Raw genomic sequence first — 23,962 nt, 5'->3', positions numbered from 1 at the left:
CCCATCATGCTGTAGTGAAACAGGTGTCATCTCACTAGGGAGGTAGGTGTGGTACTGTAGTTGGGAATGAGTTGTGAACACGCATGACAAGGTGATTATTACAGAGCTGTTATTGCCAGCAGAGGTGTAATTACATTGACCTAGCGTGTACTGGTTTTTGTGTTGTCTTGTGTCATTTTCTGTGGTTGATTATGCAATATGGGTGGCTAGCTGGTGAAGTGCGATAGCCCTTTTAGTCGGTTATTGCTCTGCTTGAGTATTCCTCAGAAGACATTATGTATTGTCCAACTCACTCGTTTTATATATTTTTTAAATAGCTTTGCAACATATTGGCTTGCATAGCAATCTCAGTTTCAATGTTAGCTTTACTTAGTTATGTCCTAATCTTTTAGGGTTTTCTCTCTGCCAATGTTCAGCATCACTGCCTCTCTTCCAGGAATAATGAGTCATGCTTTAGAGAGCTGAGAGAATTTGCTCTTTGGATGAATGTTTTGTCTCCTGAAATGTGCTGCTTCAACAGTACAGTGAAGAAGACATTGAAGGGGCTCTTTTCCCAAAACCTATTTCCCCAGAAAATCATACCAAGACATAGCAATGGGTTCTTTGCAGACAATGTTTATTTCATGTTGATTTCTAGTGTGAAATAACATATTTATGAGTATCTCTGTTTCCCCTTTGTAGCCAATACTTCAGAGAAACCATTCTCAACGAGCTCCGGAAAGCGCGGGAGTTGTTCACGGGGTCGGAGCTGGCCTCAGAACTCAGCCGTATTCAACAGCGATTGGACAACGTAGAGTGCCTTTCAGCTGACATTGTCATCAACCTGCTTCTGTCCTACAGGGACATCCAGGTACATGTTACCCTCTTTTACGCTTGTCGAATGCTGTTGGCACAGTCACTTTAGGCAGACTGCAATGCCTCAGCAGTCAGCATAAATGTGTTCGGGCCTCCCTTGGCTACTAGGCATTTCAGAAGGACTACCTGCCTGTGGAATGCTGCAGGCTAAGCCTTTTGTCATCTTTCTGTGGCTAATCGTAAGGCTGCTGCACTCCAGTCCGTTCTCTTTGCACTGCGATGCCATTCACCCTACAGGCTCCCATCCCGCCAGCCTTAGCAGCCACCAGCCACATTAATAAATGATACAAACGACCAGAGCTACAAGGAGAAAGTGAATTATTGAACACGTTTTGGATAAATATATACTGGACAAGAAATGGTGGAAGAGAGGACATTTGAATTTGTTATTAACTACTTGAATAAGCCAACAGTGTCCTTCCCAAGTGCAGTGAAGTGACTTTGTAAGGGAACACGAACATAGACATTTTAGGTTTGACGTTAACGATAGCAACCAAGATGGCTGAGTCCAACAATCTGTTTTTCTATGTTTGTATGTAATGCAGGATTATGAATCCATAGTGAAGCTGGTGGAGACCTTGGAGAAGCTTCCTACATTCGACCCTGTGGCCAATCCCCATGTCAAGTTCCACTATGCCTTTGCACTGAATCGGTAAGACCCAGAGTATGTCACACCTGGTTTGTCTGCACACGCACACACTCACACCCTGAGGTTATTTTCCTGACACCACACTCTGAGGGCCCTCACCTCCTCCCTGTAGGCCGTCTCGTCGTTGTTGGTAATCAAGCCAACAGTGGTAGGCTTGATTACCAACAACGACGAGACGGCCTACAGGGAGGAGGTGAGGGCCTCGAGTGTGGTGTCAGGAAAATAACCTCACACTCAACGTCAACAAAACTAAGGAGATGATTGTGGACTTCAGGAAACAGCAGAGGGAACACCCCCTATCCACATCGATGGAACAGTAGTGGAGAGGGTAGCTAGTTTTAAGTTCCTCGGCATACACATCACAGACAAACTGAATTGGTCCACTCACACTGACAGCGTCGTGAAGAAGGCGCAGCAGCGCCTATTCAACCTCAGGAGGCTGAAGAAATTCGGCTTGTCACCAAAAGCACTCACAAACTTCTACAGATGCACAATCGAGAGCATCCTGGCGGGCTGTATCACCGCCTGGTACGGCAACTGCTCCGCCCTCAACCGTAAGGCTCTCCAGAGGGTAGTGAGGACTGCACAACGCATCACCGGGGCAAACTACCTGCCCTCCAGGACACCTACACCACCCGTTGTTACAGGAAGGCCATAAAGATCATCAAGGACATCAACCACCCGAACCACTGCCTGTTCACCCCGCTATCATCCAGAAGGCGAGGTCAGTACAGGTGCATCAAAGCTGGGACCGAGAGACTGAAAAACAGCTTCTATCTCAAGGCCATCAGACTGTTAAACAGCCACCACTAACAGTGAGTGGCTGCTGCCAACACACTGTCATTGACACTGACCCAACTCCAGCCATTTTAATAATGGGAATTGATGGGAATTATGTAAATATATCACTAGCCACTTTAAACAATGCTACCTTATATAATGTTACTTACCCTACATTATTCATCTCATATGCATATGTATATACTGTACTCTACATCATCGACTGCATCCTTATGTAACACATGTATCACTAGCCACTTTAACTATGCCACTTTGTTTACTTTGTCTACACACTCATCTCATATGTATATACTGTACTCGATACCATCTACTGTATGCTGCTCTGTACCATCACTCATTCATATATCCTTATGTACATGGTCCTTATCCCCTTACACTGTGTATAAGACAGTAGTTTTGGAATTGTTAGTTAGATTACTTGTTGGTTATCACTGCATTGTCGGAACTAGAAGCACAAGCATTTCGCTACACTCGCATTTAACATCTGCTAACCATGTGTATGTGACAAATAAAATTTGATTTGATTTGATTTGACCCTCACACACAGATGCACACACAGACGCACACACAGATGCACACACAGACCTATGCATGTGCTAAACACGTGTGTCTGTGCTCTGGGTCGGAACGTCACAGATGTTCAGCTTGGAAAGTATTTTACTGCTTGCTCTTTAACATGCTGCCTCTCTTGTCACTGGTTCTCCTGCATGCTACAACGCAACACTGGTGTCTAGCCAGTTGGGTAAAAGTACCCAGTTGTCATACTTGAGTAAAAGTAAAGATACTTTCATGGAAAATAACTCAAGTCAAAGTGAAAGTCACCCAGTAAAATACTACTTGATAGATGTCTAAAAGTATTTGGTTGTACACATAATTAAGTATCAAAAGTAAATCGATTTGCTGAAATTTCACAGTAGTGGAGAAGGTGGAAAGTTTTAAGTACCTCGGTCAACATATACATGTTTTTTAAAATCTTTAAAAAAATATATATATATTTTTTTTTAAGATGGTTGCCATGAGTCTGTGTGCTGGTTTAGACAGCAGCCTCTTTGTTCACAATTTCCCCAACTGGAGGTGGTTCATGACTCAGCAGTTTAGTACACCATTGCAAAAACTTGCCATTATCCTGCAATAATGAAGCATGAATGATGAGAACTAAACATGTCTGAAAAGCAGCTTTTTCTGTTGAGTCATTGCGTAACAGGGAAGTGCTAGGGTTGAAGCCTTGCCTGTTGCACAATCCCCCCCCCCCTCCATGTTTGCCTACTGCATGACTGGAGTGGGCTAGGCTGACTCACTGCTTAGCTTCACTCCCCCCTCCAGTTGCCCCTCAGTGGCACTCTGGTATTGAAGTGAAAGCTGGGGAGAGGAAATAGCTACCCGTTCTTATGCTTATTTAGCATTCATTTCTATGGCTCTGTTGAGATCCATATTAGTGTGCCCATGCCAACTCAGTTATTCCGACCACGAGGCTCACACTGGGATGCTGTTCGGCTGCCTTGTGAATGAACCTGTGGAGACTTTGTTGTCCCCCTTTGGGGCGCAAAGAAGAGGGATAAAGAGGAGGCTTAAGAAAACTGAAAGACTATTCTGGCAATTATATTTCATATTCAGACAATGTATGTACAAAATAGAATGGGATCCGAGGGAGGGATGGAACGTGGCTCCCGTTCGCTTGGTAAAGCAGCATTACAGTATGGATTGCGACTGACTGCCGACAGATCAAGTGCTTGGTCATTACTGCGTGCGTTACTCCAGTTCTCGCTAATACCCTTAAACCCAGACAGTCCAACACAGGAGTTAGTTGGCCAGGTCTGTAGGGAGGTAATTGAACCCACTACCCTCATGAAATGTAATCTACAGCCTTTTGATGCCTTCCTCTCTGCCAAGACATAGCGCTTTGGTGTTACACACACACACACACACCGGCTTGTCTCATGTTTATTCATCCCCCTCTCTCAGTGTAGACCATAAGAGAGAGAGAGAGACACACCCAGACAAACTCCCAGGACAGTGCATTCGGAAAGTATTCAGACCCCTTCACTTTTTCAGATTTGTTACGTTACAGCTTTATTCTAAAACGGAATAAATTGAGATTTGTGTCACTAGCCTACACACAACACCCCATAATGTCAAAGTGGAAATGTGTTTTTAGAAATATGTCCGTAAACACACCAGCCAGCTGGTCTGAGCATGCTCTGAGGACACGGCTAGGGATGCCGTCTGGGCCAACAGCCTTGCGAGGGTTAACACGTTTAAATGTTTTACTCACATTGGCCACTGAGAAGGAGAGGGCTCAGTCCTTGTTAGTGGGTTAGTCAATTGTGCGCCGCCTCATGGGTCGAACCTGGGTCTGTAGTGACGCCACTTGGGAGGCGGCAAACCATTTCTGTATGGACTTCGCTTTGTGCTCGGGGGCAATGTCATGCATTTCCACAGTTGGAAGCACCGAATTTTCTAGAATATCAATGTATGCTCTTCAGTAAGGCCATTCTACTGCCAATGTTTGTCTATGGAGATTGCATGTCTGTGTGCTCAATTTTATACACCTTGAATTCTATACACTACAAATTTGAAGGGGTGTCCACATACTTTTGTAAATGAGATATATTTCTGTATTTCATTTTCAATGCATTTGCAAAATTCACTTTCATTTTGTCATTATGGGGTATTGCGTGTAAATGGGTGAGATTTTTTATTTATTTTGAAATCAGGCTGTATGTAACACAAAATGTGGAATCAATCAAGGGGTATGAATAATTATTGTAGTCCACTACACCCTGTTCAAAAGCAGTGCACTAGAAAGGAAATAGGGTGCCATTTGAGACTCACCGTCTTTGGTTATTGGTTATTCCCTCTTCTGTGTTATTCAGGAGGAACCTCCCGGGGGACCGTCAGAAGGCCCTGGACATTATGCTGCCCCTGGTGGAGTCTGACAACCAGGTGGCCTCAGACATCTACTGCCTGGTGGGACGCATCTACAAGGACATGTTCCTAGAGTCCCACTTCACTGATACCAAGAGCAGGGACAGTGGCACAGCCTGGTGAGTGAGTGTTGTGAGTGAGTGAGTGAGTGAGTGAGTGAGTGAGTGAGTGAGTGAGTGAGTGAGTGAGTGAGTGAGTGAGTGAGTGAGTGAGTGAGACTGACTGGCTACTGATGAGGGTAATTACCAACCACTCCTCACCAGCTAGAGATAGAGAGGTCTTCCACCTCTCAACTACAGCTAACGAACAGCAGTGTCATCTGACTCGGAGCAGAGAGCCTGCAGGTGCATTCTGAAAGAAGCTGATTTGAAACAGCAGCACCAGTGATATTCTAAAGATAACCATTCCAGGAAGACTGCGGTTATGTCTCTCGTCGAGCTGATTCATGGCATCTCGTTTGAATAACTTGGGCTGTCCTTGTCCTCTGTTCCAACCCAGACGACGTCTTTGGAGAGCCTTCTCATGTTATTCACACTCATTCCCTCAGTGGAACAGCTTGCTCATGAAGTAAATTAGGTTTTTATCTGTGAGAGTCAAGCTTTATGCAATAAGTGGTTCCTCTGTGCACCCTGCTCAATAATGCTGTAGTTATTTATGGATGCTTTTTTACAGACTATAAAGTTCTCACCAAGGACACATCAGAAATGACTGTAGGAACATCAAGTTAGATTTATAAATGAAGCATTGGGTGTAATATTGGCGCCTCTGTCCTTCCTCTCAGGTTTAAAAAGGGGTTTGAGTCCGAGCCGACACTACACTCTGGCATCAACTACGCCGTTCTACTCCTGGCAGCGGGACACCAGTTTGACGCCTCCTTCGAGCTCCGCAAAGTCGGTAAGTAGCTAACACTTTATTCTCCTTGATATCTGTTTGGCCTTGAGCTGCCTGATGGTGCATTGGAATTGGCACGCTACTCTGTTTTTCAGTAGAGCTGCTGGTGGCTAATAATAATGAAGTTACTGATCTGCATTCCCAATGCACTGCGGTTACCCTCATGTCATAAAGCGTGAGATCAATATCAACTCATGTGACAGACACTGCTCATTCAAACGAACTGCTCATGATGAGACACTCCCATCAAAGGTAGTCTGGGTGTGAACGGAGAGCCTGCTACTGTACTGCGGGGGTTAATATGAAACATCCAATTTTACTTAAACAATGACGTTTCCATTTTTTTTGCTTGCCATTACGTTTCCTTTTTTGTTTTGTGTGGTTTTTTTGCAAGGGTGTTTTGTGCTGTTTGGCTCCCAATCCTCTGTGTTTGCTGTAAAATCTGAGGCTCAGAAAGAAACTCAGGAATGTGAGAAACAAGACAGACAGGACTGGGAATCAACCGTGGGCCCCCTTCCCAGTCCTTAGCCCCTTACCTGCCCTCCTCTACTCTGCACTGCCCCGGGCTACATGAGTAGGACATGTAGTGGCAGCTTGCCTCAGCGAGGCCAAAAACAGCCATGTGCCATTATCACTCTGCAATAAAGTAGCAACATGGCAACCAACTACATTAGATGTTAAAACGTATCCAAAGAGGACATTGAGATCCTCCAAGCTGCATTTCAGGTGAAATGTCTAACATAAGAGTAGGCTACTGGGGTATACAGTGCCCAGCCTATTCCCAAACCCTTGAAATAACGCACAGTATATAAAGCACATAAAATATGGCAAATTATGTACCTTTAGAAAGACCTTGAACAATAAAACTATGGGCCGCTAACAGTGTGCAGTATCTTTAAAAAAATTTATTATAATATGTCCCTAACCTGACCTTGTTCTCCTTTCCAGGAGTGAAGCTGAGCAGCCTCCTGGGGAAGAAGGGAAGCCTGGACAAGCTGCAGAGCTACTGGGACGTGGGCTTCTTCCTTGGGGCTAGCATCCTGGCCTGTGACAACACTAGGGTCATACAGGCCTCAGAGAAGCTCTTCAAACTCAAGGCCCCCGTCTGGTGAGGGAGGGTGCTGTTTTAAAAAAATATATATATATTTTAATGTAAAGATCAACATACAGTTCATTCGGGAAAGTATTCAGACCCCTTGACTTTTTCCACATGTTGCAGCCTTATTCTAAAATGTGTTAAATTATTTTTTCCCCCTCATTAATCTATACACAAACCCCCCCAAAAAGACAAAGCAAAAACAGCTTTTCGAAATGTTTGCAAATGTATGAAAAAAAAAAAAGATATCACATTTTCAAAAGTATTCAGACCCTTTACTCAGTACTTTGTTGAAGCACCTTTGGCAGCGATTACAGCCTTGAGTCTTCTTGGGTATTACGCTGCAAGATTGGCACACCTGTATTTGGGGAGTTTCTCACATTCCTCTCTGCAGATCCTCTCAAGCTCTGTCTGGTTGTATGGGGAGCGTTGGTGCACAGCTATTATCAGGTCTCTCCAAAGATGTTCAATCGGGTTCAAGTCTGGGCTCTAACTGGGCCACTGAAGGACATTCAGAGACTTGTCCCAGAAGCCACTCCTGCATTTTCTTGGCTGTGTGCTTGGGGTCGTTGTCCTGTTGGAAAGTGAACCTTTGCACCAGTCTGAGGTCCTGAGCGCTCTGAAGCAGGTTTTGATCAAGTATCTCTCTGCATTTTGTTCTTTTCATCTTTGCCATGATCCTGACTTGTCTCTCAGTCTCTGCCGCTGTAAAACACCCCCACAGCATGATGCTGCCACCACCATGCTTCACCGTAGGGACGGTGCCAGGTTTCCTCCACACCAGACACTTGGTATTCAGGTCAAAGAGTTCAATCTTGGTTTCAGAATCTTGATTCTCATGGTCTGAGAGTTTAGGCAAACTTCAAGTGGGCTGTCATGTGCCTTTTACTGAGGAGTGGCTTCCGTCTGGCCACTCAACCATAAAGGCCTGATTGGTGGTGTGCTGCAGAGATGGTTGTCCTTCTGGAAGTTTCCCCCATCTTCACAGAGGAACTCTAGAGCTATGTCAGAGTGACCATTGGGTTCTTCATCACCTCCCTGACCAAGGCCCTTCTACCCAGATTGCTAAATTTGGCCGGGCGGCCAGCTCTAGGAAGAGTCTTGGTGGTTTCAAACTTCTTCCATTTAAGAATGATAGAGGCCACTGTGTTCTTGGGGACCTTCAAGGCGGCAAAAAATTTTCAGTACCCTTCCCCAGGTTCTGTGCCTCAACACAGTGGGACCTTATATAATATAGACAGATATGTGCCTTTCCAAATCACGTCCAATTATTGCATTTACCACAGGTGGACTCCAATCAAGTTGTAGAAACATCTCAATGATGATCAATGGAAACAGGATGCACCTGAGCTCAATTTAGAGTCTTATTATTTTATTTAATACATGTTAGAATAAGGCTGTAACGTAACAAAATGTGGAAAAAGTCAAGGGGTCTGAAAACTTTCCGAAGGCACTGTATACACTGAGTGTACAGAACCTGCTCTTTCCATGACATAAACTAACCTGGTGAATCCAGGTGAAAGCTATGGTCCCTTATTGATGTCACTTGTTAAATCCACTTCAATCCGTGTAGATAAAGGGGAGGAGACAGGGTTAAAGACAGATTTTTAAGCCTTTAGACAATGAGACATGGAATGTGTGTGTGCCATTCAGAGGGTGAATGGGCAAGACAAAAGATTTAAGTGCCTTTGAACGGGGTATGGTAGTAGGTGCCAGGCTCACCAGTTTGTGTCTAGAACGGCAACGCTGCTGGGTTTTTCATGCTCAGCAGTTTCCCATGTGTATCAAGAATGGTCCCCCACCCAAAGGACATACAGCCAACTTGACACAATTGTGGGTAACATTCAAGTCAACATGGGCCAGCATCCCTGTGGAACGCTTTTCAACACCTTGTAGAGTCCATGCCCCAACAAATTGAGGCTGTTCTGAGGGCAATATTAGGAAGGTGTTATTCATGTTTTGTACACTCGGTGTAGACAACTTATTTAAACCTACTTTGCACAATTGAAATGTCATTTATTCTTTTGTAGTCACGGGGGTTATCCGTCATATGGATGATTTTTTAATTTTTAAACTCTGTTTATTAAGTTTTACACACACACACACACACACACACACACACAGACAAGACAAAGCAATATAAATAATATACTCAACTAGAAAAAAAATGCAACCACTCACAGACAGTCATGGCCACAGACCGACCATCCACTGGACCAAAAATAAAGTTTACAATGCTTTAAAATAAAAAATATAAAAAATAGAATGATTATTCATGTAGGCGTGAACAAAATGTAAAAATAACTGGGAAAAACAAGCTCACACTTCAGTCTCTGCCCAGGCAAGATGAACATGGCATCCGCGGACCACAATCAATAAGCACATGGACCTTAATGCCCCCCCCAGCAAAAACACAGAGAGAAGCTCCTCCAACCCTTAAGTCACAGGGGGGTCAAATACAGACTTATTTTAGTTTTAATTGGAATGCCATCAGAGGGTGGACTGTTTAAAGTAAGACCGGAATGGAGCCCAAGCCTCATTAAACAGTTTGGGGTTCCCACGTGAATTTAATTAAAAATGTTCTAGTTTCAGAGAGCACAACACATCCCTCACCCAATATTTATAAGATGGGGGAGCTGCCATCTTCCAGTTCTGTAGTATTAGCCGTCTAGCTGAAAGAGTTGTATAAGCAACAGTGTCCGACTGGATTCTTGATAGGGGGGTACCCATGGGCAGTACTCCAAAAAGGGCTGTAAGGGGAGACGGATCTATAACAGTGTCATATATATCAGATAAACATTTAAATATTAATTCCCAGAAACCTGACAGTTTATGACAGCCCCAAAACACATGCAACAGTGTGGCTGGTTCCACTTTACATCTGACACAGGTAGGATCAAAATCAGAGAATATTCTTCCAAGTTTGGCCCCCGACCAGTGGATACGGTGAACCACCTTGAATTGAATGAGGCTGTGTCTAGTGCTAAAAGAGGACGATTGCACCCTGTGCAGCACAGATTCCCAGGTGTCTTCCCCAAGTTCCTCCCCCAAATCCTTTTTCCATCGAGTCTTTAAAGGCACCAAAGAAGGGTTCTGTAAGTCATGAATGATTGCATATACATCTGAAATTGCGCCCCTAGGAAGCTTGTTCAACTCCAAGATGCTCTCTATAGCTGTATTCGCAGGCCTATTGGGAAATCCAGGTGTGTTAGCTCTGACAAAGTTTCTAGTCTGGAGATAGCAGAAAAAGTGGGATTGGGGGAGATTGAACTTTTCCTGCAGCTGAGAAAAAGAGGCAAATGTATCATCAAAGAATAATTGGGCTAGCGAGGAGAGGCCTAGTGATTGCCAAATGCCAAAAGCCCCATCATTCAAAGAAGGAGGAAATCAAATGTTCTGATTGATTGGGCCTGATAGAGAAAAGCCTTGGAGGCTAAAGGCTAAACGGAACTGATTCCAAATTTTAAGAGACTGCTTTACAATTGGGTTGACACACCTTTTGCCTAGGGACACTGGGAGAGACGAGCACAACACATAGGAAAGTGCTGCAGGTTTACACGATTCAGACTCCATCTGGACCCAGAGTGGTCTAGGGCCAGTAGGATCAGTCTGCAGCCAGTACAGAACGGCTCTGAAATTTGCAGCCCAGTAGTATGTCTGAAAATTTGGTAGAGCTAAACCCCCCAATGACCTAGGCTTCTGTAAATGTTTTCTACCAATCCGTGGTACCTTGCCATCCCAAATAAAATGCATGAATGTTTTATCCAGTGAAATAAAAAAAGATTTTGGAATAAAAATGGGTAAACATTGAAATAAATATACAAATTTGGGCAACACATTCATTTTAATGACATTAATCCTTCCGATAAGAGAAAGGGGTAGCGAATTCCAAAAAGTAAAAGATTGTTTCAAGTTGTCTGCTAGAGCAACAAAGTTTTCCTGAAACAAATTTGAATATTTCCTTGTCACTTTTACTCCCAAGTAGGTGAATTGATCCCGGACAATCCTAAACTGAGAACTTGTAAAAGAGCACTTTAAAGCAGCCTTGTTTACCGGAAAAAGCTCACTCTTGCCTAGATTCAGTTTGTACCCTGAGATCGATCCAAACTTTTTAAGAACAGATAGGGCACGTGGCAATGAGGTATCGGGGTTGGAGATAAACAAAAGGAGGTCGTCAGCATATAGCGAGACTTTCTGCTCCCAGCCCGCCCTGATAATACCTTGAATGGCATCATTAGAGCGTAGTGCAATGGCGAGAGGCTCGATTGCCAAAGCAAACAACAAGGGGGAGAGTGGACAACCCTGTCTGGATCCGCGGTGCAAGGGAAAATAGTCTGAGGACAAGTTATTAGTCCGTACCGAAGCCATGGGGGAAAAATAAATAATCTTTATCCACGCAATGAATTTGGGGCCAAAGCCAAATCCATAAAGGACAGCTGTTAGGTAATCCCACTCAACGCGGTCAAACACTTTTTCGGCATCAAGTGAGACCACCACCTCCAGGTCCTCCGATGCTGGGGAGTACAGTATATTCATAAGGCACTTAATATTGAAAAATAAATGCCTATTTCTCACAAAGCCAGTCTGGTCAGAGTGTATTACTTGGTGCAGCAAGCCTTCCATACGGATGGCTAAAAGCTTAGCTAGGATTTTGTAATCACAGTTTAAAAGCGAGATTTGGCGATAGGATCCACATTCCAGGGGGTCTTTGTTTTTCTTTAGTAGTAATGAAATTGAAGCCTGATAAAGACTAGGCGGTAGCTTTGAAGTATTAAGGCACTGCAAATAGTCGAGACAAGAATGGGCAAAGCAGACCAGAAAACGTCCTGTAAAATTCGGTTGGAAAACCGTCTGGACCCGGTGATTTACCACTTTTCATTGCGGACATTGCTGTTGCAATCTCCTCAAGCGTAAATTCTTCTTCTAGACAGTCATGGGAGTCTGTATCAATTGAAGGCATATTCAAGCCATTAAAGAAGGAGTCAATCAGCAAAGGGTCTTGAGGGGATTCAGATGTGTATAGCGCAGAGTAAAATTGTTTAAATTGATCATTGATCTCTTTATGTATAACTGTGGTGGCACCAGACGGGGTCCTTATTTGTGGGATTAAACGTGAGGCCTCAGATTTACAGATCTGATGCGCAAGGAGTTTACTGGCCTTGTCGCCTTGTTCATAGACTTTGTATCGAGCTCGCAAGAGTAACTGTTCAGCTTGCCTGGAAGAAAGCTCATCAAATTCAGATTGGAGTAGTTGGCGCTCTTTATGCAGATCAGAGGAAGGATCCGTAGCATACTTCTCATCCAATGTGGCTATGGACTCGCTCAGGTCCCGAAGTCGCTGGGAGCGAACTCTGTTTTGGTTGGCTGTATAAGAAATCATTTGGCCACTTAGGTATGCTTTGAGAGACTCCCATATGGTAGAGCAGGACATACCTGGTGTTGAATTAGTTTCTAGGAATAAGGTGATTTCAGAAGAAATTAAATTGACAAACTCCTTATCTGAGAGTAAAATGGGGTTGAGACGCCATTGATAACACATAGGAGGTCGCTGGGGAAACTCTAGTTCAAGCACTAATGGTGAATGGTCAGAGATAACAATACTCTCGTAAGTACACTGCCGAAGGTTAGGCAGAAGTTTTGTCCAAAAAGAAGTAATCAATCCGGGAGTATGTTTGATGAACATGAGAATAATAGGAATACTGTCTATCTGTAGGATGTAGGAAACGTCAGGCCTCAAACATAGCATATTTCTGAAGAAAGGATTGAATAAGTAGGGCACATTTAGATGGGCCTGTATTTGTTTGTGAGGACTTGTCAAGAACTGGGGACATTTTACAGTTGAAATCTCCCCCTAAAATCAACAAATGAGAATCTAAATTGGGAATAGCAGACAGAAAGGAAGAAATGAAACTTGTGTCATCCCAATTGGGAGCATAAACACTAGCCAAAACAAGAGGGGTAGAAAACAGTTCACCGGTTACTATGACGTATCGTCCCTTAGGATCAGCAATAACCTCAGAAGCAACAAAGGGAGTAGCTTTATCACCAGAATAGCAGCACCTCTTGATTTACTATGAAAGTTCGAGTGGAACACTTGACCAACCCAGTCCTTACGCATCCTAAAATGCTCACCAGTCCTCAAGTGAGTCTCTTGGAGAAATGCAATATTTGCATTCAAACCCTTTAAGTGTGTCAACACCCTCTTACGCTTCACCGGGTTATTAACCCCTTTGGTGTTCCATGAAATGTACTTGATCGCATTATTTCGGCCCCTCTGGGCATTCCCGTTATTCAACCCTGTCATTAGAGCATAGAATGGAAAAGCAATGAGCGCCCAAAACCCCCAGAATAACTTGTCTCAGAGTAATAATGTGCGGTGGTAAATGTTTGGAAAAAGTACAGAAAAACAACTAAAAAGACAATGACACCATTAGAACTGAACAATTCAACCTGCCCCCCCACCCCCTCCCCCCATCCCAGACAATACCTCCCCAAACGAGGTACAAGCCTAAATAGAACATGTTCTCTTCGCACAGTATGTCTGTGAGAGTGCGGTCTTAAACCTAAACCCACAGTCCCGCTCTTTAAAGTCGCGTTTTGTTAGTGGATCAAGCAGCGAAAAGAAAGATTTGTATGTATTTTTTTCAAATAAAAAAAAGGTGAATCCCTTGTGCAAACGGAATGACAAAAGCATCATTTGTATATGTATATAATTATATTCCCAGTCTTATAACAGGCATTGAGAGAGAAAATAAATAAAATGTATAAAGGCTCTCAGCCAAAAATCTAATTTGAAGTAAGGAAATCGTAGTAAAACAATCAAAAATAATAGTAATTATAATAGTAGTCTAGTTGACACTGAGACAGCCTACAACCAATACCAAAAAACTACGTGTGCACAATGTTGAACTTTTGCTGGGCATAAATTACGCTCAAAACTTTTAAAATTAAAGTGAGACCCCAAAAACCGTGTAGCCTCGGGAGACATTTACTGTTAACTGGGTCAATGCAAACGGATGCAGTAAACAAATAACCAAAAATATTTTGATTCACTGAGACACTGTGTAAACAAACTAAATAGGTGAGCGAGACAGCCTAGAAACACAGGAGTTAAGTAAAACCTTAAAATGACTGAATGCTTGTTAGGCACGCACACTAGATGATCATTAAACAAAACATTAAATCACATCAAATAAACGTGAATAGTTTCGCCAACTATACAAGACTAGCCTGTTATATCTAAACATAATTGTACCACAGGTGGGTTACTTACTATCCACAGTTCGCAAGCAACAGTTGCTGAACTGTGAGCATGTTCAACACTTCTTGATGTGACGTTGAATGTGAGCCATAGCCTCGTCCGGAGATTCAAATGTGTAGTCTTTACCCTCATGAGATATCCATAAACGGGCCGGGAATCGCAGTCCATACTTCACACTTGGATGGTCCCGAAGTACTCGTTTGGCCTGTCCGAAAGCTGCGCGCTGCCTGGAAACAGTGGGGAAGTAGACCTGGTAGATGGAGAAGCTCTGTCCTTGAAAGCTCAGAGTGGTATTGCGGGCTCGTCGGAGGATCTCCATCTTCTCATGAAAAAAGTGCACTCAAAGAATTATGTCACGGGGCCTCTCCCCATCCCGGGGCTTCGGGCGCAGAAACCGGTGGGCTCGATCAATCAGGGACTTTTCATCTAAGGCAAGAACATCCTTCAGCAGCCCTGAAACGAAATCCGTGGCGCGATGCATTTCCGCTGACACTGGGACCGATACAAGTCTCAGATTATTGCGGTGAGAGAATCCCTCTAAACTCACACAGCTCTCCTTCACCTTTTTCATATCCGCAGCTAGGCGTTTAACTTCAGCCTCCAGGGATGTAGTTAAGTCGGAGACATTAGTAGCGGAGGTCTCCAGTGCTGCAATCGTTGTAGTGTGTGACGCAGTTGTTGTTTTGAGTAATGTGATTGCTGGCACAGTCTCGTTCCGCAGGATGGTTAAATCTGCTTTTAAAGTATCAGAAACCTCCTGTATTCTGGCCTCAATCGTAGCAACCACCTGTGTTTTCATTTCAACTATCTCAGAGCGTAGTAGTTTGATGGCCTCGAGAATGTTCATTTCAGAGCCGCCAGGCCAAGCCGCACCCCCGGGTAAAGTGTGCGTCCCCGGGCCCTCAAACTCAGGAGAGTGCGGTGACGAGAGCGGGTCTTGTAGGCCGGGTTTTCTCAAAGTCATGCTTTTGGCCTTATGCTTGGTCGACATGCTGACATTCGGAAGCAAAGTAGTCTTGGTTTTTACGGAAAGGGATCACCAAATTAATATTTGAAAATAAATACGATTCTGCTGCAAAATTCACATAAACTTTAAGAATACCACGGGAGCAAACGGAAAACACGTTAGTCGCACATGGCGTCCCTCCTATCTCCATGGATGATTTTTTTTGTGGTCATTTTTTTAAAAAATTACAATTTATTTCAAATATTGAAATTGACTGGAATTGGTCAAACTCAAAGTTTAATACATGTACAAAATGACCCTCTTTCCCATAAAAGTATGGTCATGACTGTCTGACATGAAAGGGCAGTTTAACTTTGCCCCGCAGACAATCGATCTGAGATCCTTCAGTTTCAGTCATGCGGTTTCAGTCATGTGTCGACCCTATTCTTTCAAGCTCAGGATTTTGACAACGTATTCAAACAGATTTTGATTCTTTTTCTGCGGTCAATGGCCTTTAAAATGTATTTCAAGCTCACGTTTGTGTTGACTGCACCCCAGGTATCTGAGCTCTCTCGTGGAGACCATCCTGATTTACCAGCATTTCAAAAAGCCCTCTGTGGAGCAGCCACCGCCCAAGCAGGAACTGGTGGACTTCTGGATGGACTTCCTGGTGGAGGCCACAAAGAAAGACGTCTCATCTGTCCGCTTCCCAGTATGTCTCCCTGATGTGACTGCCACTGAGCCCCATGCTCGCTCTTCCTTCCTGGCATTCTTCACTGTTTAGACTTGAACTTGACAGTTAGACATATACTGTACACACATAAACCATAACAATGGCCCCAACTGAGGTAGTGTTCCTAGACTGTTTACTTTTCTGATCTCGAGGTGATATTGGTTGTCCTCTTTTCCAGGTGTTGATACTGGAGCCCACGAAAGTCTATCAGCCTTCGTACTTGTCCATAAACAACGATGTGGAGGAGAACACTGTCTCCATCTGGCATGTTGCTCCTGATGACAAGGTAAGTTACTGACCACAGGAAGAGTGTGTGACAACTGCCTCGTGCCTTTGCTTTGTGGTTTTTCTTCCACTGGAAAGAGTCTCGTAAACTAAGTATGTCTCTCTCTTTCTCTGCACTGACACATTTTGCCAGGTCATCAGAGTTACATTTTCAGGTGTCAGTCCTTGTCATATTTTCTGAGGGTCATGTTTTTCTGATCTCTCTAACAGAACAGGGGGGTCCATGAGTGGAACTTCAGCGCCATGTCAGTACGGGGTGTCAGGTTGGTGATCTCACAGCTGTCCTGATCTACACACTCATTGTAATATATGGGCAGTGAAATCACTGCTCGCTTACTCTCCTCCTCTTTCCCATATGCCGCCAACATAACAAATGATTTTGTGGCGGTCCCTCCGTGGCTCTCCCTCCTTCACCCTCCCTGACTCCCTCTCCACAAAATAATTCAGTGGCAGACTGACAGACCGAATGATCTTGCACTCTAGAGGGCCTCTGTGAGATGTTGCTAGGGAACGTATCTTACTCGGTGCCCACTCCCCCTCCAGTGGACTAGGAGACAATGGCAGTTCCCTCTGATGCAACAGTGTGCCATGGTGGGCTGAATACAACCACTCATTCTGTGCTCTGCTCCACTCTGCTCAGCCCTCGCCTCGGTTAGCTGGCTTAGAATCCCTGTTCACTCCGCTGAACACTGGTGGAGACTCAACAGGGTGTATGTGTGTGTGGGAAGGAAAGCTCTGAGTTATGCTCATTCCGAGTTACTGTAACTTGTTTTATGTGTTTGAATGAAGAAGAGTGTTTGGTGGTTAAAGACTTTTACAGCTCTGGTGAAAATGAAAAGCTTCTGTAGTTACCTACAACTGGAGTGATTTCTCAGATGGCTACGCTCAGACATCCAGTCTATGCCAGTGTCCTATGTCATGTGAATTCCCCCATCTCGTCTCTAACTGTCAACTCCTCTTCCTCAGCATTTCCAAGTTTGACGAGCGCAGTGCCTTCCTGTACGTGCTAAACAACTCTGAGGACTTCCAGATCTATTTCTGCACAGAGATGCACTGCAAAAGGTCTGTCACTCTTCTGTCTGTACCGTGACCACTCCATCTCATCAGCATGTGAGCCGCTGTCCAAGGCAGTGACTGTACTGTAGAGATTTACACGGAGAAGAACCAAAGCACAGCCAGCCAGTCTTATTAGCTCCACAGTGTGATTCAGTGAGTCAGTGCTGGTGTGATTTGAGCTTTTCTCCCATTGAGTTTTCACGCTGAGAGTGTATGAAAGGGTGCCTGGTGTTCTTTCACAACTACTCCTGTGACGTATTTGTAAGTGTGGTAAAGGTCATCTGGGGTGATCTCTGTGTTGCAGGTTCTGTGATCTGGTCAACAGCATCGCAGAAGAAACATGGAAAGGCTCAGAAGAGGGGGAGTGTGACGCTGACGCCCTAGAGGTGAGGGAGGAGAGAGGGATATTTTCATTGTATGTTGTCTCCAACAGGATTAACCTGATTTCCAGAATGTGTAGGGTGTAGGCAGCAGCAATTGTCTCTCCGATTGTTTTCCAAATTCTATATCAAACCAGATTGAGGCAATGAACAGTGTGGAAATGGATAGAGGCGACTTCCTACAGTGTGGACATGGGTCATGCTGTTCATTGTATGTTTTGCAATGGAAACCAATAGTGTAGAGTAGGAAAAGCACCTGCTCCTCTAGTCACCTGTTCTCCCAGTGGTGAGGCGGGGGGAAATAATTGTCTGTGAATAATTACCCAAAGACTTCTTGTCAAACACAAGCATGGTGCCACAAATTGTTTTTGAGCCCTGTTTGATCTATGCCACACCTTGCAAAGCTCACATTGCCCTTTGCTTAGTTGATACCCAGCCGCCACTCTCACCTGCTCTAAGATGGACCTATATCCCCGTTGTAACTCTATCGTTATGGCCCTTGAAGTTAACATGCAACAAAATGTAATCTTTAAAATCATTTCCTCCTCAGTACGACTATGAGTATGATGAGCTCGGGGAGAGGGTGGTTCTGGGAAAAGGCACATTTGGAGTGGTGTACGCAGGCCGGGACCTTAGCAACCAGGTGCGGCTGGCCATCAAGGAGATACCGGAGAGAGACAGCAGGTAGGTTAACATGTTAAGTTGACATTTTCCCCCAAAAAGACCTTAGCACAAATCCTCAGCTTCTACTATTCCCCCTTACACTTATTGTCATTGCACCGGCTACTATAGTTGACATAATAAGCATCCATGACACTTTTGCGGTCTTTTAAAGAGGCCTTTTGCTAATGGAAGGCTGAATTGCAACAGGTCCCTGTGTTGTTATTTAAAGGGAGTGATTGGTTATTCAGAGCACAACAACCAAGGGGGTTTCCTGAGAGTGATCATTTGATTGGCAGATCGAAGGGACACCAAAACGCTTGTTTAAGTCGTCGACTGTGTTAGCTCTGTGTTCCTGTTGTGTGTCCTTTCTCTGGCACACCAAAGTGTTATATATATACCGTACACCTGATCGAGTGACTGGGCAATGAAAAGAATTGGGGGGGAAAGAGTCGCCTAGCAACTAGTGTACCAAGTACTTGCGCTGCCTTCCATCACTGGTCTGCTCATTGTTCCAGCTATTCCTGTTTTATTATGGGACTCCTTCAGAGCCCAATCAACCCAGATGATTCCTCTGCCATACATTGTTCCACTCATCACATCACAAGTCATTAGAGGGCTATCATGGGAAAACTCAAAGGTGTCAAGAATTATTCTGAATCACTTAGAAGCGAATCTGAAGTATCCTCTCAAGGGGGGACATTGAATAAGTGTCTGATTCACTAGAATAGCCAACCGTGTGATTGAGGGAGAATGTATTTAGTCTTATTATTGGTGGTGTTCAGTTTGAACATTTATCTCTAGAAGAAGATTGCTGGAGAGTGACATGTCATATGTAGCCAGCTGGTGTGTGTCCTTGTGTTCCTTGTCCTCTGACCATGGTGTACTGGACTGAGACTGAGTCCCTTTGACATCTCTCTCCGTGATAGGTTACTGCAAGCTACTAAGTGCAACAGTGCAATTTCCTGTTTCAAAGTGCTCTGGTCTTTTTTTTTTTTTTTTTTGAACGAGAGAGAGAGAGAAGACATCATCCTGTCCTTTTTCCTTATTAGATGTAACAGTGGATGTTTCATCTATTCTGTCCTAGGTATTCTCAGCCCCTCCACGAGGAGATTGCCCTTCACAAACACCTGAAGCACAAGAACATTGTGCAGTACTTGGGCTCCATCAGCGAGAATGGTTTTATCAAGATCTTCATGGAGCAGGTTCCCGGAGGTAAGAGGGCAAATACAAACACGTATACACTCATTGGCCATTTTATTAGGTACACTCATCTCGTACCGGGTCAGACCCCCCTTTGCTTCCTGAACAGCCTGAATTCTTCAGGGTATGGATTCTACAAGTTGGAAACGTTCCACAGGGATGTTGGTTCTTGCTGACGCGATGGCATCCCGCAGTTGCTGCAGATTGGACGACGGTACACCCCCGCCACCAGCCTGTACCGTTGACACCAGGCAGGATGGGTCCATGGACTCGTGCTGCTTACACCAAATCCTGACTCTGCCATCAGCATGACGCAACAGGAATCGGGATTAGTCGGCCAGGCAATATTTTTCCATTCCTCAATTGTCCAGTGTTGGTGACCGCGTGCCTACTAGAGCCGCTTGTTCTTGTTTTTAGCTCATTGGAGAAGAAGTTGTGCATTCCAAGATGCCATTCTGCACACCACTGTTGTTCTGCGCCATCATTAGTCTCTTTGGGTCCTGCCTGTTAGCTTGCACGATTCTTGCCATTCTCCTTCGACCTCTCTCATCAACGAGCTGTTTTCGCCCACAAGACTGTCGCTGACTGGATGTTTTTTGTATGTCACACCATTTTCGTGAATCCTTAGACACCGTTGTGCGTGAAAATCTCAGGAAGGCGGACGTTTCTGAGATACTGGATCCGGCAACCCTGGTACCGTCGACCATACCACGCTCAAAGTCACTTCGGTCAATCGTTTTGCCCATTGTAACGTTCAGTCGAACAGTAACTGAATGCCTTGATGCCCATCTGCCTGCTTTGTGTAGCAAGCCACAGCCACCTGACTGTAGGAGCTAACCATTTTCGAGAACGGGGTGGTGTACCCAATAAACCTATCCTGTGAGTGTATGTTATCTGAGTTATGTAATGGACTGAATACACTCCTGTCCTGCTGATAGTAAAGCAGAATGTATTAATATGTATTGTACTTTGGCCTGTGGTTTGTATCCAGGAAGCCTGTCTGCCCTGCTGAGGTCTAAATGGGGCCCTCTGAAGAATAACGAACCCACCATCGGCTTCTACACCAGACAGATCCTGGAGGGGCTCAAATATCTCCATGACAACCAGATCGCTCACAGAGACATCAAGGTGGAGCCTTGGCTTTTTCCTCTACCACTGCTCTATTTCAAAGGCTTTGATTGGCCATTGTATAGTATTCGCCTGGCCAATAGGGAGGCCACATTCATGTCAGGGGTACATAAATGATTTGATTTGTAAGTGGCGCCTGGCACTATCATAAAGACTTCCCCTTATCATCCTACAGGAAGGTTAATGTGACATAACTCCGTCTTAGTCATAATAAAAACCCACTAAGCCCACTCCCATCCCATAATAGATCAAGTCATTTAGGTTAGCATACTCTTCCTCCTACACCCAGGACAAGATAGGCCTCTAAATTCTGCCTCATTTAACAATAATATCTCATAAAATCACCTCAACGGCCATTCACGTCAATGCTAATAAACTTGTTTTGGATTGGAGGTGGTGAATATGGCCCACTGTAACAACTGTTGCTGATTGCCTTCTAGGAAATACCTTAGATTACCAGGCTGTTATCATAGTCATTTGGGTTAAGTTTAAGGAATAGATCTTACTTGGAATGGAGCTCTTTTCTCATCCCATCTGTTCTTTTTATATCCACAGGGAGACAATGTGCTAATAAACACATATAGTGGAGTTCTGAAGATATCTGACTTTGGCACCTCTAAACGGCTTGCTGGGATCAACCCCTGCACTGAGACTTTCACTGGTATGTTCTGGTTTCCCTGACTGGGTTTATAACCGCTGGTACAGTTGAAGTCGGAAGTTTACGTATACCTTAACCAAATACATTTAATCTCAGTTTTTCACAATTCCTGACATTTAATCCTAGTAAAAAATTCCCTGTCTTAGGTCAATTAGGATCACCACTTTATTTTAAGAATGTGAAATGTCAGAATAATAGTAGAGAGTGATTTATTTCAGCTTTTATTTCTTTCATCACATTCCCAGTGGGTCAGAAGTTTACATACACTCAATTAGTATTTGGTAGCGTCGTTTTAAATTGTTTAACTTGGGTCAAACTTATCGGGTAGCCTTCCACAAGCTTCCCACATTAAGTTGGGTGAATGTTGTCCCATTCCTCCTGACAGAGCTGGTGTAACTGAGTCAGGTCACACAAAGTAGATGTCCTAACCGACTTGCCAAAACTATAGTTTGTTTTAACAAGACATTTGTGGAGTGGTTGAAAAATGAGTTTCAATGACTCCAACCTAAGTGTGTGTAAACTTCTGGCATCAACTGTAATGTTCTGGTCTCCCTGACTGGGTTTATAACCACTGGTCTGTTCTGATCTGCCTGATTGGGTTTAGAACCACCAAGCTTCCCCTCCCTACATTGTAAACCTTGCCTTGATGGAACGGAATGTTTGAAAATGAGCTGGACCCTCAATCCACGTAGTGATCTCACTGACTATTTATAATAACTTAAGTTTTGTCCCAAAGTAACTAGTTATTTTGTGTGCCCAAATTTTTCTGAGCCCCCAGTATATCTGTTTGGGCTTCTTTCGGTCAATTTGCAGTCTACAAATGATTTATAGTTACGTTCCAGCTCCCTGACGTGTCCACTCTTGAATAAATAGGCCCGCGGCAAAAGAATAGCCTGCCGTTTCTATTCAGAGTACTGTTTGGTGAGAGTTTATGGTCAGGTCAGGGTTCCAGGGTTATGGCAGTGTTGACATTGTGGCAGCCAATGGTAGCACAGCTTGGCCTCTTTGTTAAGATCAGTGGACTGTTGATTGGTGCATAGAAATACACCTCCTTTTCATCTTGAAACCATTACCTTACAGTCAGTTTCTCCTATTTAAATTGTACGCCAATGTGTATTTTCACCATAGCACTTAGCGTACCTTTTAAAAGCTCTATAAAAGCTCCTCTTACAGTAAGCTATAATTAGACTCATTTCATCCATGGTTACTATAGGGCCCAAGTTCACCCTCCCTAAAATCTGATTTGCTTGTATCAGACCTTATATGCAAATTCTACATATGCAACTTGTAACTAGCAGCTATGATGTGTATAATTTACAGTCGGTTTGGTGTGTTGTTGTTTTGCAGGGACTCTACAGTACATGGCCCCTGAGATCATAGATAAAGGCCCTCGAGGCTACGGCAAGCCTGCAGACATCTGGTCTCTTGGGTGCACCATCATTGAAATGGCCACTGGGAAACCACCCTTCTACGAGCTGGGGGAACCACAGGCCGCCATGTTCAAGGTCAGAGTTCAGAGGTCAACTAATGTTCAGTTTATTGACCTCTGTTGTTCATTGAGATTTATGGTTTTGCTGACCTTTTTCTCTCAGCAGTGAAGTCAGATGCGGGAATAGATAGCTGTCTTTACGCGCCTCTAGGCACATTTGTGCAAGTGATTGGATTACATGCTTATTCAACTGTGAGTTTTGACATAATACCTACAGATAGAATTTGTGTGCAGTACTGTCTATCCTTTGTGTGTTGTTTTAAAGTTTCCGTTCCATTAATGAGCCCCCCTCAAGCTTTTTCCACTTGTATTCATCTAAAGTGGAAATTTTAAGTGTTGCCCTCATCAGCAATATCACAAAGGCAAAGTCTGGGCATATGTAGTCTATTAAAAACTGAAGCTAATGATCCAACTGGGTGGTCTGTGATGGAGATCATGTTGAATACAGGCCAGAAGCATGGACATTTCCATGCATTTTAATTGAATTACAGTAGTAAATTGCTGTGCGTTCACATGTCTTAACTTGCATTTTCCAGTCTTTATAAACCACTTTTCTGTACCTGATTGTATAGATCTGTAATGCTAATAATGCTTTCACTAACACTGTCATCTTTCTACGCAATGGCTTACATGAGAAACTACCATTTAGAGTAATTTCTCATCTATACTGTTGTTCAGCTGAGAAAGCGTTTGGCAACAATCCTCACATGAATATTCTTTTGGAATGTCTCCACTGGTAATCTCATGCCTACATTCCAGATCAATGTTGGGAATTTCTAGAGTGCTTCTTATCAGACGAGCTAACGCATTCGTCCTTCACTGTCGCGTTGACCTCCTATACTGTGATGTATGAGCACACCTGCATAGTGTTACAGCGCCACAGAGCTATGGGTTAGAAGAGATCTGTTTCCCCACCATTAACTAAAGTCAGGCCCTTAGGTTAGGC

General features: G+C 44.0%; 1 protein-coding gene across 2 annotated transcripts in view; it reads left to right on the top strand.

Annotated features, from left to right (window-relative positions):
* Positions 1–23,962, top strand: part of LOC118386825 (mitogen-activated protein kinase kinase kinase 5-like) — a 64,035-nt gene that overhangs the window by 24,384 nt on the left and 15,689 nt on the right. For both annotated transcript variants that reach the window (XM_035774700.2, XM_052523503.1), the window contains 15 exons: positions 682–850; positions 1,401–1,507; positions 5,179–5,349; positions 6,012–6,124; positions 7,070–7,229; positions 15,983–16,136; positions 16,336–16,443; positions 16,653–16,705; positions 17,409–17,504; positions 17,803–17,884; positions 18,429–18,562; positions 19,626–19,753; positions 20,733–20,869; positions 21,425–21,530; positions 22,875–23,032. In XM_035774700.2, coding sequence (XP_035630593.2) covers positions 682–850; positions 1,401–1,507; positions 5,179–5,349; positions 6,012–6,124; positions 7,070–7,229; positions 15,983–16,136; positions 16,336–16,443; positions 16,653–16,705; positions 17,409–17,504; positions 17,803–17,884; positions 18,429–18,562; positions 19,626–19,753; positions 20,733–20,869; positions 21,425–21,530; positions 22,875–23,032 — 1,876 coding nt within the window. The remainder of the gene's footprint in view (positions 1–681; positions 851–1,400; positions 1,508–5,178; positions 5,350–6,011; positions 6,125–7,069; positions 7,230–15,982; positions 16,137–16,335; positions 16,444–16,652; positions 16,706–17,408; positions 17,505–17,802; positions 17,885–18,428; positions 18,563–19,625; positions 19,754–20,732; positions 20,870–21,424; positions 21,531–22,874; positions 23,033–23,962) is intronic.

The sequence above is a fragment of the Oncorhynchus keta genome, chromosome 8, assembly GCF_023373465.1.
Source record: "Oncorhynchus keta strain PuntledgeMale-10-30-2019 chromosome 8, Oket_V2, whole genome shotgun sequence".
NCBI lineage: Eukaryota > Metazoa > Chordata > Actinopteri > Salmoniformes > Salmonidae > Oncorhynchus > Oncorhynchus keta.
This window is presented reverse-complemented; position numbering and strand designations above follow the sequence as displayed.